The following is a 19,321-nucleotide window of genomic DNA, read 5'->3' on the forward strand; positions in this document are numbered from 1 at the left end:
TCGATTATTGTCCCATGTCTGTTGGTCTCGTGAGTACCGTGTATTGTGCTCTTGTTGTTTACGGGTATTGTATTGTGTAGAGGTTACACCTCGCTCTTTGTATGGGTTACATCCCTTTTGTATATATATAAAAAAAAATGTTCTGTCAAAAACAGGCTGACAGCCAAAATACGAAATACTAACTGTGACTGAAATAATAAATAAACAGGGAGAACACTTCTCACGTACCTGTCCATACGTCCCGCGATCAGACACTGATTAGTGATTTAAAGTTCTTATTCAAAAATCCACACCATACATCATCATACACATTACACACACCATTAATTCCCAACCCCAACATCACTAAAAGTAACAATACAAAACTACCCAGCACAATATATATCAAACACCCACAAAACCGAACAATAACATAAATTACACCCCAGGGGAGCACCTTCCCTCCCCCTTTATACCCAGCTAAAAACACACACACAAATCCTAAATCCCTACCCCTCTACACTAACTTAACGGAAGACTTAGCGTGATTGAGAACCACTCCCGACGCTCGGGTGAATTCCCCAATGATGGCAAGGGACCTAGTCAGGCACGAGTCCTTGCATAGTAACAAGGAAGTGTTGTTGGTGTACTGCGTCCTCTTAACGTGCAGCCCACCGCTCCCAGGGATAAGCAAGCCCTCCACCCCTGTGTCTGCCCTAATGGCAGCCCCCAGAGGCTCCATGTACAGAACGAAGAGGAGTGCCGAGAGCGAGCACCCCTGCCTGACCCCCGACGCGAGGTCAAAAACATCACCCATGTGACCGTTTACATTAACCCGGCACCCTGCTCCGACATATAAAGCACGTATCCACCCTATATACTTCTCCCCAAAACCTAACCTACCTAACACCCTGAAAAGAAAATGTATATTCACTCGATCAAAGGCTTTAGCCTGATCAAGTGCTGCTACCATTAACGGCAGCCCTCTATCCTCTACCCAAGCGATGGAGTCCCTAATCAAACTCAGGTTCCACCTAATAGAGCGGCCCTCTATCCCACAAGTCTGGACGACGTAGGGAAGGGCTGTGCGCAACCGGTCCGCTAGAACCTTCGCAAGCAGCTTATAATCTACGCACAGCATGGTCAACGGCCGCCAGTTGCCAAGGTCTGTTGCGTCCCACTTCTTGTAAAGAAGTGACAGCTCACCTACGGCCATCGATCCCCCCGGGAACCCCGTCTCGAGGATGGCCTTCAAGACTTTGAGGACTACCAGACCAAGTTTCCCCCAAAACTTCAGCTAAAACGCTGCCGGCAGCCCATCCATCCCGGGCACCTTCCCTTTTCCCATCCTCCTGAGGGCGCTCTCAACCTCTTCGAGGGAGATCTGAGCCTTCATCGCTTCTCTAATGTCCTCTGGCACTCGCCGGGACAGGTGTTCTAAAAACATGTTTCCCTGCTCTACATCTACTGCCCTTTCTTGAAAAAAACCTCGGAAATGTTCCGTGGTCACCTTGACCATTTCCTCAGTTTCTCTCACTACTCTACCGTTTTCTTCCCTAAGGATATGAGTGTCTGTTAACAAGTAGCAACAGTTGAATACTTGCTAATTGTGTAATGAAACTCCAGTGGCTAGTGGCTTTTGGCAACCTTTTTTCCCATTGCAACTCTATGGGAAGGATAGAAAGGGGGGAACAAATGACATGTTCCATCAGGATGATTGTAGGGGGGCATTTCTCAATAGGAAGGAACCTTGTTTGCTTGGTTAATCACTGGTTCACAAGACATTGAGGAGGTAGAGACAGAGGACGAAACTACTGTTGTACTGCATTATGTATATATGTCTATATTAATATTTGTATTATTGTTTCACACACTTCTCACTTCCCCCCCTGCTGCTCCCCCTATGGACATTCCCCCACGGACATTTACTATGCCCCCACCCCCCAATGGACATTTATCATTGTTACTGTTTTATTTATTTATTATTGTTTCGTTCACTTCTCTTTTTGACCTTCACTGTTGGAATTTCACTGTACCCTGCAATTACATCTGCGACCCTGTGCATGTGACTAGTAAACTGATCTAATCTCATCTAAAAAGTGGAGCTCAAACTGCATCCCTCGATTCTGGTTTCCCATTTCTTAAAGAAACAACAGAAAGGTCTGAAAGGGAAAGCGCAACAAAGCCACTGGAAGCGGAGACAGAACAAGTCACTCCCACTTCAACATCAGAAGGTAATGAAGTAGAAAGAATAAGACATCAAGATCAAAATATTTCTGGTAATTATTTCTACAACTGAAAAGGCAATTGCAATGTCTAGTGAATCCATTCTTGAGGATAATGAGACAGGTTTTTCACTGTATCTGAAGGGTCCCAGGAAGATGTTGTTACTGGCGCAGAAAGCATGTATAATGAAGGAGACTGGTACACTCAAAGTATAATGTCTGAGAGGGACACAATGTACACAGAAGAGGGTGGATATGAATGTTTTAAGGACAGCACAACAGAACCACTGGTCACTAAGATGGTTGAAACCACTACAGGTACAGCAATATTAGAGGCAACTGAAATCAGACAAAAAGAGGATGAGGACAAACAGAATTACATGACAAGAGAAATCAAGGTTTCAGAAACTCCACCAATAGAAGAAATTGCAGAGGAGGTAGAGTATCCTGCCTTGAACACAGAGTCAACGAATCCCTCAAAGGAAGATGTTGGGTAACACTATATTTGGATAGATGTTCTACAGACTTACAGACTATCAGTAACATTTAATCTAGCCCTAACCCTAATCCTAACCCAAAACTTAACCCTTACCCTAGCCCTAACCTTAACCCTAATCCTTATTATAAACCTAACCTTACCCGAATTTTAACATTAGCAAAGCAGTTGCTTATCAACAGATAGTTTGTTGATAGTATGACCATCTGTAGAGCATCTACAGATGGACTATCCGGACTATCCAAATAAAGTGTGACCAGACGTCTGAGGATGAGAAGGATCATATTGAACACCGTAGATATACACTGAGTATACAAAACATTATGAACACCTTTCTTTCCATGACATAGACTGACCAGGTGAATCTAGGTGAACGCTATGATCCCTTATTGATGTCACTTGTTGTTAAAACCACTTCAATCAGTGTAGATGAAGGGGAGAGGTTAAAGAAGGATTCTTAAGCCTTGAGACATGGATTGTGTATGTGAGCCATTCAGAGGGTGAATGGGCAAGACAAAATATTTAAGATCCATTGAACTGGGTATGGTAGTAGGTGCCGGGCACACCATTTTGTGTCAAGAACTGCAATGCTGCTGGGTTTTTCACGCTCAACAGTTTCCCGTGTTTATCAAGAATGATCCATATCAAGAATATGCAACTCAATATCAGAAAGGTGTTCTTAATATTTTGTACACTCAGTGTAGACTAATCTTAGCTGCCTCCATGTGTGGGGATTGATTCATTGTACAGGTTTAAAGAGATATTCAGAGAGGATTCTTGTTCATAATGATTATAATGTTACAGATTCTCCTATTCTCCAAGCTCCTGGAAATGCTATTACTGGCTAAGCCGTCTGGAGATCGTAAAGATGAAAAACATTCAAAGACAATGATAAACCAATGAGTATCTTACCAGAGAATACAGATGAAATTGGTAATTCACATAAAGATAAAGGTAGAGACCAACAGGTGGAAGATTTAACTCATGAAGAAGAAATTACCGAACCTAATCATAGTCACAGTTAATTACCGCTCATTACTAACCTACGTGAGTAGAATAACGCCTTTAAAAGTGTAGAAGAAGAACAGTCACTTGTATTATTTTGGTGGGAAGATGAGACAAGATGGGGATTCCAAGCAACAAAGGCAGATTACAAGTATAAAATAATCTGAAGAAAACCCACCCCTTCTCCCAACATCAAAAACTGACAAATTGGAAAAGATTTTAAACAACCATCCACAAACACAGGACATAATCCCTTTTGAACGTAAGAAAAGAGTTGTCTCCATGTGTAACGGACTCTGGAGGGTCTAGAGATGTGGCTTGCCCCAGTTCCACAGCTTTGGTTTTGCTCTGTGAGTAGGATGTGCTCGCCTGTTGCTCAGTTCCTGTTGCCACTGATACATGTGTAGGGTCATTCCCAGTAGCTACAGACACATGGGTAGGATCATTCCCTGTAGGAACCTGTGTGCCACTGCCACCTGCTGGACTGTTCTGAGAAGACACATCGCTGTTCTGAGAAGACACGTCGCTGTTCTGAGAAGACACGTCGCTGTTCTGAGAAGACACGTCGCTGTTCTGAGAAGTCACGTCGCTGTTCTGAGAAGACACGTCGCTGTTCTGAGAAGACACGTCACTGTTCTGAGAAGACACGTCACTGTTCTGAAAAGACACATCACTGTTCTGAGAAGACACGTCACTGTTCTGAAAAGACACATCACTGTTCTGAGAAGACACGTCACTGTTCTGAGAAGACATCACTGTTCTGAGAAGACACATCACTGTTCTGAGAAGACATCACTCTGCGTATTTCTGTCTTCTCTCTTGCCTCTGTGTTGGCGGTTCCTGAAGCTCACCAGTCTCCTGGCATTGCCCAATGTAATGCCAGTTAGCTGGATGAGCTGCCTGGCGGTGCAGCGGTTGAGGTCAAATGCAGTGTTCTTTGCCATCCTCACACTGAGTGCAGGTGCAGCAAAGACCCTTCCTCTTTGACTCCAGGCCTACATCTACTGTTGAGGAGTGGTGGTCTTACCGGCAGATTGGTATTTGTTACATTTCAGTAGTGGACGATCCAGCCTGATCTATGGAGGAGGAGCTGGGACTATTGAAGATGACGAGGTGCCCGATGAAGAGCTCCGGGGCCTGTCTGTCAGATGTCTCTACCTCCCTGCCTGGCTGAACAATCTATGCTCCCTCTCAAGATACTACCCTTCTGAACTGCTTATCATCTAAAGCTGTGGAAGACCATCACCCAAGAACTGCCAGATCTTCCTACATTTGTTTTGTGAATTATTATTATTATTATTTTTTTTAAGCAACAGATTCAACATGTAATGAAAAGAGCTAGCTATATAAAATAAATATATTATTATTATTCTGACTTCTGAATTTATTGCATCAGAATAACCTTTTGGAATAACAATGTCAACAGAACAATCCATGTTGTTTTATCTCTATGATGTCAAAAAGCATACTCTTGTGAGTGATATCCATGTGCAACAAAAAAAAATGTAAATGATATCCATGTGCAACATTTTAGTACATTAGAGTGATATTTGGTGCTAGCTAAACATATTTAGAAAAGGGCACAACATTTTAATATACCAAAAATTACCATCAAAACTTGATCCCCCAAAAAACTATATTTAATTGTGAAGAACATCGACATACAATAATAAATATTGACATACATCATGTGTGAAATGTTATATTAAAAAGGACACTGGCAAGGCAACTGCACTTTGGATCCAACTCAAGGAAATATTAACAAGATCTGTAAACTGTAACAGAGGAGATATGACAAGAAGAAAATACTGAAATGTTAGTGAAACTGTCCTGAAGGGCAATCTGTGAAAACAAGAACATAACTAACAATGTAGAGAGAAGACCATCTTTTGCAATCATGAACAAAGTATTGGGCGACTAACCAAACTCATTCCATCAATGTTAAAAAAGGCCATGATAAATACTACATCACTAAATACAGTGTACAGGACTACAGGCTGGGAATAGAAGCTCATCATTAGACAGCAGAAGACTAAATTATTTCCATAGATAGCGTCACCTAGTGGAAACTACCTGCTCTGAACTCGTGACCTGATCAACATTGCCCATTTACAAATAACAAACTGTCAATGCCATTTTAAAACACTTGGTTACACTGAAACATCATTCAAATAAATCACATACATTATTTGCTTAAGGAGTAACTGGAACTTTGGCATTATTATCAGTGTCAAGACAGAACTTTGTAGCAATATGGTGGACAGTCACACCAGTGCCAAGCATATAGGAGAAACCAAGGCAGCATTTCATTTTATTACAAAGTCAAATTGAGATAAAAGTATAGTTTGTACACAATGTTCATCATCAATACAAATAAACAAAACCACAACAATCAATAAATTATTGCTCTACAAGACCAAAATACATATTCTTTTAATCTCATAATTACCTGTCTTTTTTGATCATGTGTAAATATACATTTGTTTTACATTTATTGCCGACTCATCAATAGAAACCACTGGGAGTGCATCCCAAATGCCACCCTATTTCCTATATAGTGCAACGCTTTTGAACAGAGCCCTGGTCAAAAGTAATGCACTATAAAGGGAATAGGGTTCCATTTGGGAAGCAAGCTTGGTGTTTAAAACAGCCCCTGTGTTTAAAATACATCCAGGGCAGTCCATGCCTTGATCAGTGCATTCCATAATGGCCTGATCACTATGCACTACACCCGCGTAGACATCATCCGGTGTATATTATCCTGTTCCCCTACAGCAGTGGTTCCCAGCTCCAGTCCTCCAGTACCCCCAACAGCACACATTTTTGCTGTAGACCGGGGCAAACTCACCTGATTCAACTCATTGAGGGCTTGATGATTAGTTGACAAGTTGAATCAGGTGTGCTTGTCCAGGACTATAACAGAAATGTGTGCCTTTCGGGGTACTGGAGGACTGAAGTTGTGAAACACTGCCCTACAGTGTATATTGACTACTCTATAAACATCCACCACCAGCACTACAGTCACTAGCCAGTGCATAGCCTACCAATTCACTGTGTGAAACTGTACATAGGGAATGACTTAACAGCCAGCAAATAGGCCTGTCACAGCAAGTACCTGGGATCATTTAACGGCACAGATACGGCTCAGTTATGACTCATATTGTACATCTCGTCCAAGAACTTTAGGTATTTTTCCCAGAACTCTGTAGAAGCAGGGACATACTTTTACTTTTACTTTTCTGCATATTCATAATAACTATTTTCAATGGCTTTAGAAATAATATTTTCTGCTGATAACCTTTGGTCAAAATAAAGTAATGCTTTGATTAGGTCATTAATGTCAGCTTCCATGCCCACCTTTTCCAACCATACTTTCAACAGTTCATAGACTCGATCTTCAGAATGAAGGTGTGCAGTGCTTTTTATAGCGTTGTCACTGAGTCCAATGTGCCTGAAGAATCTGTTATGGTAGTTAACGTCCAGCTCTTCAAAAAGTTCAAAACTTTTCTTCAAGGACTCGTCACCTGAAAACAAAAAGGCATGTCAAGACCATGACATCAAAGCCCACCATTCAATACTGTATTGTAATCTTAGGCTACATATTATTTTATGTTAACTAGTCTAAAACCATCAAATATAGAGGGTTACTCTCACCATTCAAAGGAGACAGTTTTATGAGGACATCTTCCTAAGAAATGACAAATAAAGAAACATGGTCAGTTATAAGTCAGGCTCCTTAATGAGGCCTGTGCACTAGCTCTGAAGTTGACTCTTGGAGGGTCATGCAGGAGGGCCTACACAATACCCCATAATGTCAAAGTGGAATTATGTTTTAAAAAATGTTTTGTGCAAATTCACTAAAAATGAAAAGCTGAAATGTATTGAGTCAATAAGTATTCAACCCCTTTGTTATGGCAAGCCTAAATAAGTTCAGGAGTAAAAAAGTGCTTAACAACTCACATAATAAGTTGCATGGACTCACTCTGTGTGCAATAATAGTGTTTAACATGATTTTTGAATGACTGACTACCATCTCTGTACCCCATACAATTATCTGTAAGGTCCCTCAGTCGAGCAGGGAATTTCAAACACAATTTCAACCACAAAGACCAGGGAGGTTTTCCATCATCTTGCAAAGAAGGCCACCGATTGGTAGATGGGTAAAAAAAGAAAAGGACAAAAAGCAAACATTGATTATCCCTTTGAGCATAGTGGAGTTATTAATTACACTTTGGATGGTGTATCAATACACAGAGTCACTACAAAGACACAGGCGTCCTTCCTAACTCAGTTACCGGAGAGGAAGGAAAGCGCTCAGGGATTTCACCATGAGGCCAACAGTGACTTTAAAACAGTTACAGTTTAATGGCTGTGATCGGAGAAAACTGAGGATGGATCAACAACATTGTAGCTACTCCACAATACTAACCTAATTGACAGTGAAAAGAGGGAAACATGTACAGAATATAAATATTCCAAAACATGCATCCTGTTTGCAACAAGGCACTAAAGTAATACTGCAGAAAATGTGGCAAAGCAATTAACTTTTTGTCCTGAATAAAAAGTGTTATGTTTGGGGCAAATCAAATACAACACATTACTGAGTACCACTCTCCATATTTTCAAGCATAGTGGTGGCTGCCTCATGTTATGGGTATGCTTGTAATCGTTAAGGACTGGGGAGATAAAAAAGATATGGAGCTAAGCACAGGCAAAATCCTAGAGGAAAACCTGGTTCAGTCTGCTTTTCACCAGACACTGTGAGATGAATTCACCTTTCAGCAGGACAATAACCTAAAACACAAGGCCAAATCTACACTGGAGTTGCTTACCAAGAACACAGTGAATGTTCCTGAGTGGCTGAGTTACAGTTTTGAATTTTGAAATTCTCTGGTAAGACCTGAAAATGGTTGTCTAGCAATGATCAACAACTAATTTGACAGAGCTTGAAGAATTCTGAAAATAATAATGTCCAAATATTGCAAAGTCCAGGTGTGGAAAGCTCTTACAGACTTACCAAGAAAGACTTGCACCTTTGGCAGCGATTACAGCTGTTTCTACAAAGTATTGACTCAGGGGTGTCTCATGTAAATGAGATATTTCTGTATTTCCTTTTCAATAAATTGGCAAACATTTCTAAAAACATGTTTTCACTTTGTCATTATGGGGTATTGTGTGTAGATGGGTGAGAGAGAAAAAATGATTTAATCCATTTAGAATTCAGGCTGTAACACAACAAACTGTGGAATAAGTCAAAGGGTCTGAAGGCACTGTATGTGCTTGGGCTTGGCCACTAGCAATAGTTCAGCAAATCTTCAAAAACAAGTGTAAAAATGCACACTAGAAAAGACAGGTGACCGACCTAGTAAGTCTTTGTCAAGATGGCGCAAAGGGAGTAGCACTACTTCAAAATGTGACATGGTGGCTAAGCGTCCATTCGACCGTAAGAGTAATTATTAATTGTGTGTACTAATGGTATCATACATCAGACAACTGTGGCTTTCAACAAACAGTAAGTAAATGGAGCAGAGAATAGAAAGATGAGCAGAAAGTAAGACCAGATCCAGAATAGGATGACTGCTAAAGAAACTATAAGGATTGAGTTAGAAAAGAGCTTGGGGGAAGACAAGGGAAGACAGGGGAAGGTAAGTTAGCATTAGCATGCCCTGAGCTGCTGCTCTCACCCTAGCCACAGTGCCGGGCTGCCTCTTGGCCGCAGGGCTGGGAAGCGGGGAGGATCTGGGGAGGGGGGTTGAGGGTAGTGCAGACAGACTGGCCTGGGAGGAGTTGGTGGTGTTGGGGAGGCTGTCGCCCAGTCCATTGTCCTCATCCTCAGTGGCTGAGGAGGCTTTGGCACCCACCGCCTGGGTCTGCTCCAGCAAGGGGTGTAGCTGTGTGCCATCCAGCACAGCATTCTGGTTGTTCTGTCTCTCCTCAATTGACCTGTTGTTTTGATCATCCTGCAAAATATGAAAAATTACATGTTGTCTAATGAGGCAAAAATGTTGCTGTTCAACTGTGCTGTTTGCCATGTTCTCACTAAAGGTGTGTCATTGTATCAGCTCATCCCTCAGTCATTTTATCAGAATTAATAAAATCCGATAAGTAGTGCTGATTGAGTGACACTGTGAATGTGAAAATAACATTTTTATGAGACTGACTGACTCACCACCACAACCTCCAACGTCTCACTGGGATTATTCTGGGAGTCTGGAACAGAGGAAATGTGACTCAGACACGGCACTTTACTTCCAGGTACAATATTGACTGTTCTGTTGATAGCTTTGAGGCTATGTGCCCTCTGGATGGCTCCCTATGTTATTTATAGTGCACTACTTTGACCAGGGCACACACCCTGAGCCTTCACTATTGAAAGCAAAGGTATTAATTTTTTATAAAGTGACTTTACCTGTCCTTTTAGAGTGCTTTCGCCTCTTCCAATAGACACCGGCAATTGCAGCAGTGATACTAAGTACTACCACCACAATCACAATAACAGCTGCTGTTTCAATAGAGAGAAAATTATGTTTAATGTCACAACTCTATCCCTCTGCTGTTTACCAAATTAGTGGTTGTTGTTTGAATCCCGGATTGCGTCTTTATATTCAGAAATAGTCAATTGCCAAATACATGCAACATTAATAACATTTACAAAAATAACGACACAACAGAGCATGCAGCAAGGTGATGTATGCTGTACCTGGGCCTGGAGTTTTACCTGAGATGGTGCTGGATGTGGGCATTCTGGTCTTACAGACCGTGTTGGACGTAGTGGTGCAGTTCTTCACCCTCACCTCATTGTCTTTACATCTGGGAGAAGAGGAGGGTTTCAACAAAAATATATATTTTTAATGGATTTTGATTAAATATTTTGAAAAGAGATGTAATGTGTAAGGTGAACATTCTTCATTTTGTAATGTTTAATGATAATCTAATGAAGTATAAATGGAAGTTTGTTTGTCAAGTATCAGCGAGTATGCTCAAATATTCTATGGATGTACCTTGAGCACTTTTTGCACACCTCGCAGGCTTGGTCAGGGGCACAGAAATACCCTGGTTTACACTGGCACTCTGTGTTCTGAGTGATGGTGCATGTCTTTGTGGTCACCTGATCTGTGAGAGGAACACAGAGTTTGCCATGTTGAAAACACAAAAAGATCAGGGCCTGCATCACAGAGTAGAACTGCTGATGTAGGATCTGTTTTGTCATTCATTTCAATGGCATTTATTAAAGTTTGAAAAGGCATAACTTCATCGTCAAACAGAATTTACCTGAGCGACACTTAGTGCACTTTAAGCACTGTTGCAGTCCGTTGTCATGTTCAGTGTATGTGTCGAAGTCACAGTCCTCACATGTTCCTTTCTCCAAGGCACCCGTGCACGACACTTTGACATATTTACCTGAGGCCATAGAGAAACAACACAGTTACTAGGCTGTCCAAACAGTTGTCTACCTGTACATTAAGCAGACACTTGACGGTCAGCTGAATATTCATTACTGTAGTCATTACAAGGTCAAACTTGCTTCAGTAGTTCCCATGATAGATTTCAGCTTGTGACACACTGGCTACGTCCAAATAGCACCCTATTCCCTATATAGTGCACTACCTATTCCCCGTAGGGCTCTGGTCAAAGGTAGTGCACTATATAGGGAATAGCATAGGCTACCATTTCGGATGCATACACTGTGGATCTCAAATCTCCATTTGGCTCACCAGCTGGGCAGTTCAAACAGCAGATGTTGTCATGTGGGTACTCCAGGTTTTCCCGGCATGAGATGTCCCGCTGTCTCCTGTTCCTGACGCTGCCTCCTGTCTGTGCCAACTCAAGGCCAGATTGAGCTGCCGCCATGGGGTTGAGGGCCCAGATTATGAGGACAACCTTAGATAAAGATGATGAGCAACTTGTACTAAAAACATACTGTCATCCAGTTGTCCCCTTGCTTCCTTTAGACACCCATAACATCTAAGCAAAGTGTAATCAAAGTGGGTTAGTGAATCAGCATTGTAAAACTAGTTATTTCTTTCCTCACAATATGGCATTATCAAATCAAACTTTTTGGGGGGTCATATGCACAGGAAACAGCGTAGAGTACACAGTACAATGACATTATTGACTTTACAATAAATAAATAAAAATCGGGAATACCTCTAGGTTCCATATTAATGACTAACCAGGGAAGGGCAATATCACAATCCCAGAATGTATTTGAGATCATCCAAACCTTGTTTGCGAAGCAATTTCCTAGCTTTTGTACATACAGAGCTCCTTGTTCGAATGATATCATAGTTTGCAACACTTCAGTTTGATAACAGGACCAATATAATTACATTCCTGATCACACCACTGACTCTAGCAAAACAACTACAAAGTTCAGCTACTGCGGAAGAGGGAAGCAATAAATGGGGATTTCCATCACTGGCAATAGTGGAGATGGATCATAAATCTCCCCCACTTAAATATTCAGACATGGTTAACTACTAATAGGCCATTTAATGTGATGTGTAGAAAATGAGACATCAGCAAGTTGCCAGTCATTGTGAATGTGGGTCTTTTAGGCTGCATTTAAAGGCACCCCAATAATTGGGCAAAAGATCAGAATTGGGCTGCCTGTGTAAACGCAGCTTCATACACAGAGTCCGTATGGCATATTACTCTGTTCATCTCATGAGAACAGAGTGGGAGTCTAGCTGAGGTAAAACTCCATAGGTTTTAACTCATTTTATATGAGTTGGGCAAAGGATGTTATGTGAAGCCCGTGCGGCTCTGAATGGTCAAGTGTAGGTGTGTGGCGGAATAAGAGTGTGACTGTACATGAGTGTATGACTGATCAAAAGTGTATGCATATTAATGTCAGCATGTTCCCTTTCTGGAAAACGCATGTTTCTGTCAGTGTCTTTGTGCAAAGTTGAGGGTCGCTAGACTTGAATGTTCATAGTATTGAGGTCAGACGGAGGTACCGAGGACACGGATGGTTATTGTATCGTGTGAAACTTTCAGTCTTTCTGATGTTGTGGGATTCTCTCTGGTGTTTACAGAACATCGGTGCTGTGAGATGAGGATATCAGGGCCTGTTTAGACAAAGCAATTGTAGCAGTAGAGCATAGAATTACAATGTATGAGAAGAAACTAGTGTCTGCAGTGTAGCTGGCAACATTGATGATGATTACGAGTATTTAATGCATGGAATGGTAAAGGTCCAATGCAGATGTTTTTTAAAATCCTAATATCAAACAATTTCTGGGTAACAATAAAGTACCTTACTGTGACTGTTTTCAATTGAAATGGCCAAAAGTAAACAAAAATAGCTTCTTAGCAAAGGGCAATTTCTCAAGCAAGAATTTAGCTAGGACGGTCTGGGAGTGGTCTAAGTGGTTAGTGGGAAACTGAAAATTAGCTGTTATTGGCAGAGAGGTTTGGAACGGCATTTCTTATTTATCTACTAACTATTTTACCGCCTGGTGATGTCACCAAGGAAGGCCAAAACTCCATCCCACCAAAACAGGATGACATTTCAGGCAGTCTTTTCAAACATCTCTTACACTAAAAGGGCATTATCATCATTATCACAATTTCACAGTGTTATTCCAACTTCATAGTAGGGATGGGCGATATGGACAAAATATCATATCACAATATTTTTGACGGTATGGTGGTATTTGACGGTGTTTTATATTTTTGGATAATAAAAGTTCTAAATATGCTTTAAGAGTAGTTCATGACACAAGGGTGGCAACACATAAATTATAAGTGATTTTAAATGGGGCTTTCTCCATTTATACTGTTCAATCCAACTCCAAACAAAGAGTTGCACTTTAATTATAATTTCCACATGGTGCCACTAGCATGGTATGGGAAAAAAATCTAAGCCTAGTTAATTGGTGAACTGTTGGAATCATAGAAATATAATGATTATTCTAATTCTATAGTTGGAATATAGTGAGCAGCACCTTGAATACATTGTTGTTTGACATGACAACGAATGAATAAGCCAGGGAGGAATTATTGACATGGCAGGAACCAAAGTGTTGGTCAGTGTTTCCAGGAGAACGTACTTACATGTTACTCTTTCCATGACAGACTGACCAGGTGAATCCTGGTGAAAGCTATGATACCTTATTGATGTCACTTCAATCAGTGTAGATGAAGGGGAGGAGACAGGTTAAAGAAGGATTTCTAAGCCTTGAGACATGGATTGTGTATGTGTGCCATTCAGAGGGTGAATGGGCAAGACAAAAGATTTAAATGCCTTTGAACGGGGTATGGAAGTAGGTGCCAGGCACACCAGTTTGAGTATGTCAAGAACTGCAACGCTGCTGGGTTTATCACACTCAACAGTTTCCTGTGTGTATCAAGAATGTTCCACCACCCAAAGGACATCCAGCCAAATTGACACAACTGTGGGAAGCATTGGAGTCAACATGGGCCAGCATCTCTATGGAATGCTTTCGCCACATTGTAGAGTCCATGCCCCGATGAATTGAGGCTGTTCTGAGGGCAATAGGGGGAGGGGGGGCAACTCAATATTAGGAAGATGTGACTCATGTTTGGTATAGTTAGTGTATATAAAACACAGGAAAATCACGTTTTTGACTGCACTGGGCCTTTAAGGCATAAATGTATGAAAGTGTTTATTCTTTATTTATTTTCAATGTATGTAGTTATATCCTTGTGATGTAGGCCTACTTCTCTATTCATGTAATGTATTATCTAATGTTTTATCTCTGTTTGGATCCCAGGAAGAGGAAAGGGGCTATCTAGTCAGTTGCACAACTGAATGCATTCAACTGAAATGCTGATTTTTTCACCTTGCCGTAGCTGCTGCTTTAGCTGCTAATGGGGATCCTAATAAAATACGAAAACGATATAGGCCTACATTTGATTAAAACTGCCTAACAGGCATTAAGGTTAATTAACATAAGTAATCTTGAGTACAACCTCAACTGATTTAAATCCTTCATAAATAAGTAAATAGGATCAATGTCATATAGTGGAAACATACTCCTACCATGAACGCTTCATAACTTGACTCAGATACCAACATTTTGTTTTGTGACAATAACACACATGATAGTGTGAGATATACAACCTCCTATAGCACAATATAACAACTTATGCAAACACCTTGAACTTTAAACACATTTACTTGAGCAGTAGCCCAGAGGCTACATACATCAAACTTCTCAGCGTGGGAGTGCTGATCTAGGAACAGTTTTGCCTTTTAAGATCATAATGAAAAGATTGTATGTACAGAGGGACTTGATCATCCCTCCTACTCTGAGAAGCTTGATAACTAGTCTCCCTAGGCCGATGGGAGGTCTGGGATTTCCGTGACTTGATAGCTGTGGCCCCAGAGCTGGACCTGTGCTACTTTAGTAGGTAATCAGATTCATCACTTTTCACTGGTAGATCATAATGGTTAGCTCTTTTACACGGAACACAAGATGACATGTTTCCCCCATAGTAGATATTCTCCTACCTTGTTCCCTGTAAAAATATATCCTTTCATTTCAACTCTAATCAAATGGCATGTTGTTGCCGTTTTTTCAACAGGTGCACAGCTGGGAAATAGAAATATAGGCCTAGACTACTGTATGGAACCGCCACCTCATTGTTTATTTTTTTTTTTAAAGCATGGGGTACATTAACTGCACAACATTAAGGGTATATCAGAGTAACAACCATGTATGAGTATGCACAGCAGTGTTCTAGAATATTGGACCATTGGTGTTCCTACTTTTCTAATTCCAGGAGTTGCTTTAGAGTTCAGAAATCTGCATTTTCAAAACGCAGACCATCAAAAAATCTGCGTTTTAAACCATTTCGACTGCATTTTATATTGCTTACAATGAAATAGAAAGGTATTTTTTGCTAAAACGATGTATGGTCATCATATTTCTAATGTTTATCATTTACATTTAAGTCATTTACATATTGGTGCATTCAATTTAGGATAGCCAGTGGGACAACCACTCCTTTCTTTTTTTTTTTTATGGGGGGGGTGGGGGAGGGGAAGTAAGTAGAAGGATTACTGTTATACTATTCCAGGTTTATCATAGAAAGAGTGTAGCCAGCTACGTTTCCTAATGTTTTGCTTGAAGTTAATCTTGCATTTTACCTGAGAAAAATAGGCTACACCGAGAAAAGCACCGGACAAAAGTATACTGAACAAAAACATAAACGCAACATGCAACAATTTCAAACATTTTACTGAGTTACAGTTCATTTAAGGAAATCAGTCAATTGAAATAAATTCATTAGGCCCTAATCTATGGATTTCACATGACTGGGCAGGGGTGCACCCTTGGAAGACATATGCCCACACACTGGGGAGCCAGGCCCAACCAATGCAAATTAGTTTTTCCCCACAAAGGGCTTTATTACAGACAGAAATACTGCTCAGCACCCCCCCTCAGAGATGTGGAGGTCCTGGGCTGGTGTGGTTACACGTGGTCTGCGGTTGAGGCCGGTTGGACGCACTGCCAAATACTCTAAAACAACATTGGAGGTGGCTTATGGTAGAGAAATTAACAAATTCTCTGGCAACAGCTCTGGTGGACATTCCTACACCTGTCAGGTGGATGGATTATCACTAACAGGGATGAAATGCTCACTAACAGGGACGTAAACAAATGTATCACAAAATTTGAGCTAAATAAACGTTTTGTGCATATGAAACATTTCTGGGGTCTATTTCAGCTCATGAAACCAACACTTTACATGTTGCTTGTATATTTTTGTTCAGTGTAGCTACACATCAGTCAGAGCTCTGTCTGCTAATAGAATACCTGTTCATGAATTATCATCCAAGTGGAGAAGTGCAACTGAAACACAAAATATGTCTGATGCCAAGCAGAAATTACAATAGGTATTTTAGATCTTATAGATTCTTCTATTTAAAAAAAATGTATCGAACATTTAAATTAATAGCGGACATGTAGGCTACCTGGATACCCGTTGGTTGGGAGTTGTGCATTCAGGCTGTGCGTTCCCCGTGTATGGTGGTCTCAGAGCCACGTACCTATGTCACAACTATCGCATCTCAGCGTCTATGAACTATGATTTACTCGTTAGTCTGCCGTCCCATTGTGACATAAGTATGCGGCTCTGAGACCACCATCCGCGGGTGACGTAGCCTACAGCCCGAACACGCACTTCCCCACAATTCCAAACCAACGCATCCTCTATTCATTTGAATGTGTTGACAATTGGAAAAATTGCTTGAGCTGCCCTGAGAATTCATAAAGTATGAACACTGCTGTGCACGTTTGGTACTCTGATAGGCCCTCTAGTCAAGCTACACAGTAGACTACACCGGCTTCAACCGGCGCCACACAAAAATGTCACACCTTTATGAGCCAATTCTATTGGCATGTTTACGCGACATTCTTTCTGACCGCACACATGGCGCATCGATTCTGAAGATTTTGTTATATTAGAATACATGTCAATCAAAAGTATGCCAACATCGATAATATCATTGGCGAGTGAATGACATCGCTGTACGTGCAGTGTGTAAACAATGTTTCCAGTCAACTTGATCCCACCGACCGCTACAAGTGTCGCGTGAAAAAAACTTACCATCAAATGTATATAGCTCATACTCAAAGGTGTCGTACACATCCCAGTTGAGAGAACCACCATCAGATTATACTCAAAGGTGGCGTACACATTCCAGTTGAGAGAACCAGCATCCGATATTATACTTTTTCTCGCCAAGCAAACTTCAGCCAACTCTCCTCATGATAGAGAAAGTTCCAGATGACGATTGCGCAGCCTCCGTCACGCCCCTTTAGTCAATGGATTATCTTGGTAACTCCCAATTTAACCTTGTTCTCAATCCTAGACACTTTTTTGATGTCCTTAGATATCTGTTCCATTATCATTGTTATTATTATCCACAGAATGCAAGGATGCTTTTGGGATTACTTGATACAAGGCCTCCTGTACCTTGGTAGAGCATGGCGCTTGCAACGCCAGGGTTGTGGGTTCGATTCCCACGGGGGGCCAGAATGAAAAATGTATGCACTCACTGACTGTAAATCGCTCTGGATAAGAGCGTCTGCTAAGTGACTAAAATTTAAATGTAATGTTTAATTACAGTATAGATGCAAATAGAAAACACAATATGGATTGAGTTATTGAATATGTCTTATTCCATATATCATACAAGGGAGTTAAAAAGTATATGAAAACCATTACAAATGCTGTTTTAGTTGGGGAAAACCCACTTTGTAAGACTTCTGGGATTACAAGCCACACAACATTATCAATGTGGAAAACGCTCTTTCTGTGCGTGTCAGTTTTACATGATCTATGCAACAGTTGTCTGCGCCGCTGAGATACAGTATCTCTGGTCTCTCATGCAGTCACAGGAAGGGGAGGGTTAAACGGACTCATTTGCTCAGAAAGAGAGGAATTTCATACCCACATCAGAGTGCTGGGAAGCATGAACTAGTACATCACCTGACAGTAAACTGTGAAACTACACTAACACAGTCACCCTGTCTACAGATATAATTATGTGAGGATGGTTTAGATTAAATTTAAGTATATTTGTGACCTATTTAGGTCATATATCAAATACAATATATTTACAATAAAAGGTAAATAAATAAAATATATATAGTATGGACAGTGCATCAAATGTTCTGCCACATGCAGTAGTCATACATTAGCCTATATTGTCTGGGTCCAACACAGCCACACATTGTACTGAACGTTTTTTGTTTTGCTGATATTTTTACCTGTTACCTTAGCAACTTACTCATGGGGTCAATAAACGCTAGAACGTGAAACTGATAAGACAGCTGGTCATAAGCCATTTCTTAAAATAAACATGAACAGACCATACTGTACAACAGTATATCCATAGTCTATTCCTTTATAAATGTTCAAGCCTTAGAGCAAGAAAGCCATTATTCATATACAGTGCATTTGGACCTCTTTACTTTTTGCACATTTTGTTAAGTTACAGCCTTATTCTAAAATTGATTAAATTGTTTTTTCCCCTCATCAATCTACACACAAATAGGTTTTTTGAAATGTTGGCACAAAAAAAAAAGAGGATAATATCACATTTACTTAAGTATTCATGCCCTTTACTCAGCACTTTGTTGAAGCACCTTTGGCAGCAATCACAGCCTCGAGTCTTCTTGGGTATGACGCTACAAGCTTATCACACATGTTTTTGGGGAGTTTCTTCCATTCCTCTCAAGCTCTGTCAGGTTGGATGGGGAGAGTCGCTGCACAGCTATTTTCAGGTCTCTCCAGAGATGTTTGATCGGGTTCAAGTCCGGGGTCTGGCTGGGCCACTCAAGGACATTCAGAGACTTGTCCCGAAGCCACTCCTGCATCGTCTTGGCTGTGTGCTTAGGGTCGTTGTCCTGTCGCCCCAGTCTGAGGTCCTGTGCACTCTGGAGCAGGTTTTCATCAAGGATCTCTCTGTACTTTGTTCCGTTCATCTTTACCTCGATCTTGACTAGTCTCCCAGTCCCTGCCGCTGAAAAACATCCCCACAGCATGATGCTGACACCACCATGCTTCACCATAGGGATGGTGCCAGGTTTCCTCTAGACGTGACGCTTGGCATTCAGGCCAAAGAGTTCAATCTTGG

The 19,321-nt window shown here is 41.1% G+C and overlaps 1 protein-coding gene across 7 annotated transcripts; it reads right to left on the reverse strand.

Annotated features, from left to right (window-relative positions):
* Positions 1–6,544: 6,544 nt before the first annotated feature.
* Positions 6,545–17,450, reverse strand: LOC121530677 (tumor necrosis factor receptor superfamily member 10B). Of its 7 annotated transcripts, none has more exons than XM_041835826.2 (10): positions 17,287–17,450; positions 11,421–11,586; positions 10,978–11,106; positions 10,707–10,818; positions 10,424–10,515; positions 10,115–10,204; positions 9,875–9,915; positions 9,390–9,665; positions 7,360–7,393; positions 6,545–7,229 (listed from the first exon to the last, which is right to left on the reverse strand). In XM_041835826.2, exons 1-10 carry the CDS (start codon positions 17,347–17,349, stop codon positions 6,937–6,939), a joined length of 1,296 nt encoding a protein of 431 aa, XP_041691760.2. In that variant the 5' UTR covers positions 17,350–17,450; the 3' UTR covers positions 6,545–6,936. The 7 variants fall into 7 exon arrangements, with proteins under 7 accessions (XP_041691760.2, XP_041691759.2, XP_041691758.2 ...); XM_041835825.2 differs by having other exon boundaries at positions 10,115–10,207; XM_041835824.2 differs by having other exon boundaries at positions 10,406–10,515.
* Positions 17,451–19,321: the final 1,871 nt, after the last annotated feature.

Source organism: Coregonus clupeaformis, chromosome 18 (assembly GCF_020615455.1).
Source record: "Coregonus clupeaformis isolate EN_2021a chromosome 18, ASM2061545v1, whole genome shotgun sequence".
NCBI lineage: Eukaryota > Metazoa > Chordata > Actinopteri > Salmoniformes > Salmonidae > Coregonus > Coregonus clupeaformis.

Coding starts and splice junctions, on each gene's coding strand:
- LOC121530677 (XM_041835823.2), bottom strand. CDS start 17,349: ATGGTGGTTCTCTCAACTGGGATGTGTACGACACCTTTGAGTATGAGC. Junction 11,587..17,286: donor TGAGCTATATACATTTGATG/GTAAGTTTTTTT, acceptor TCTTTATCTAAG/GTTGTCCTCATAATCTGGGC. Junction 7,394..9,389: donor AGCCCGGCACTGTGGCTAGG/GTGAGAGCAGCA, acceptor GTCATTTCTTAG/GAAGATGTCCTCATAAAACT.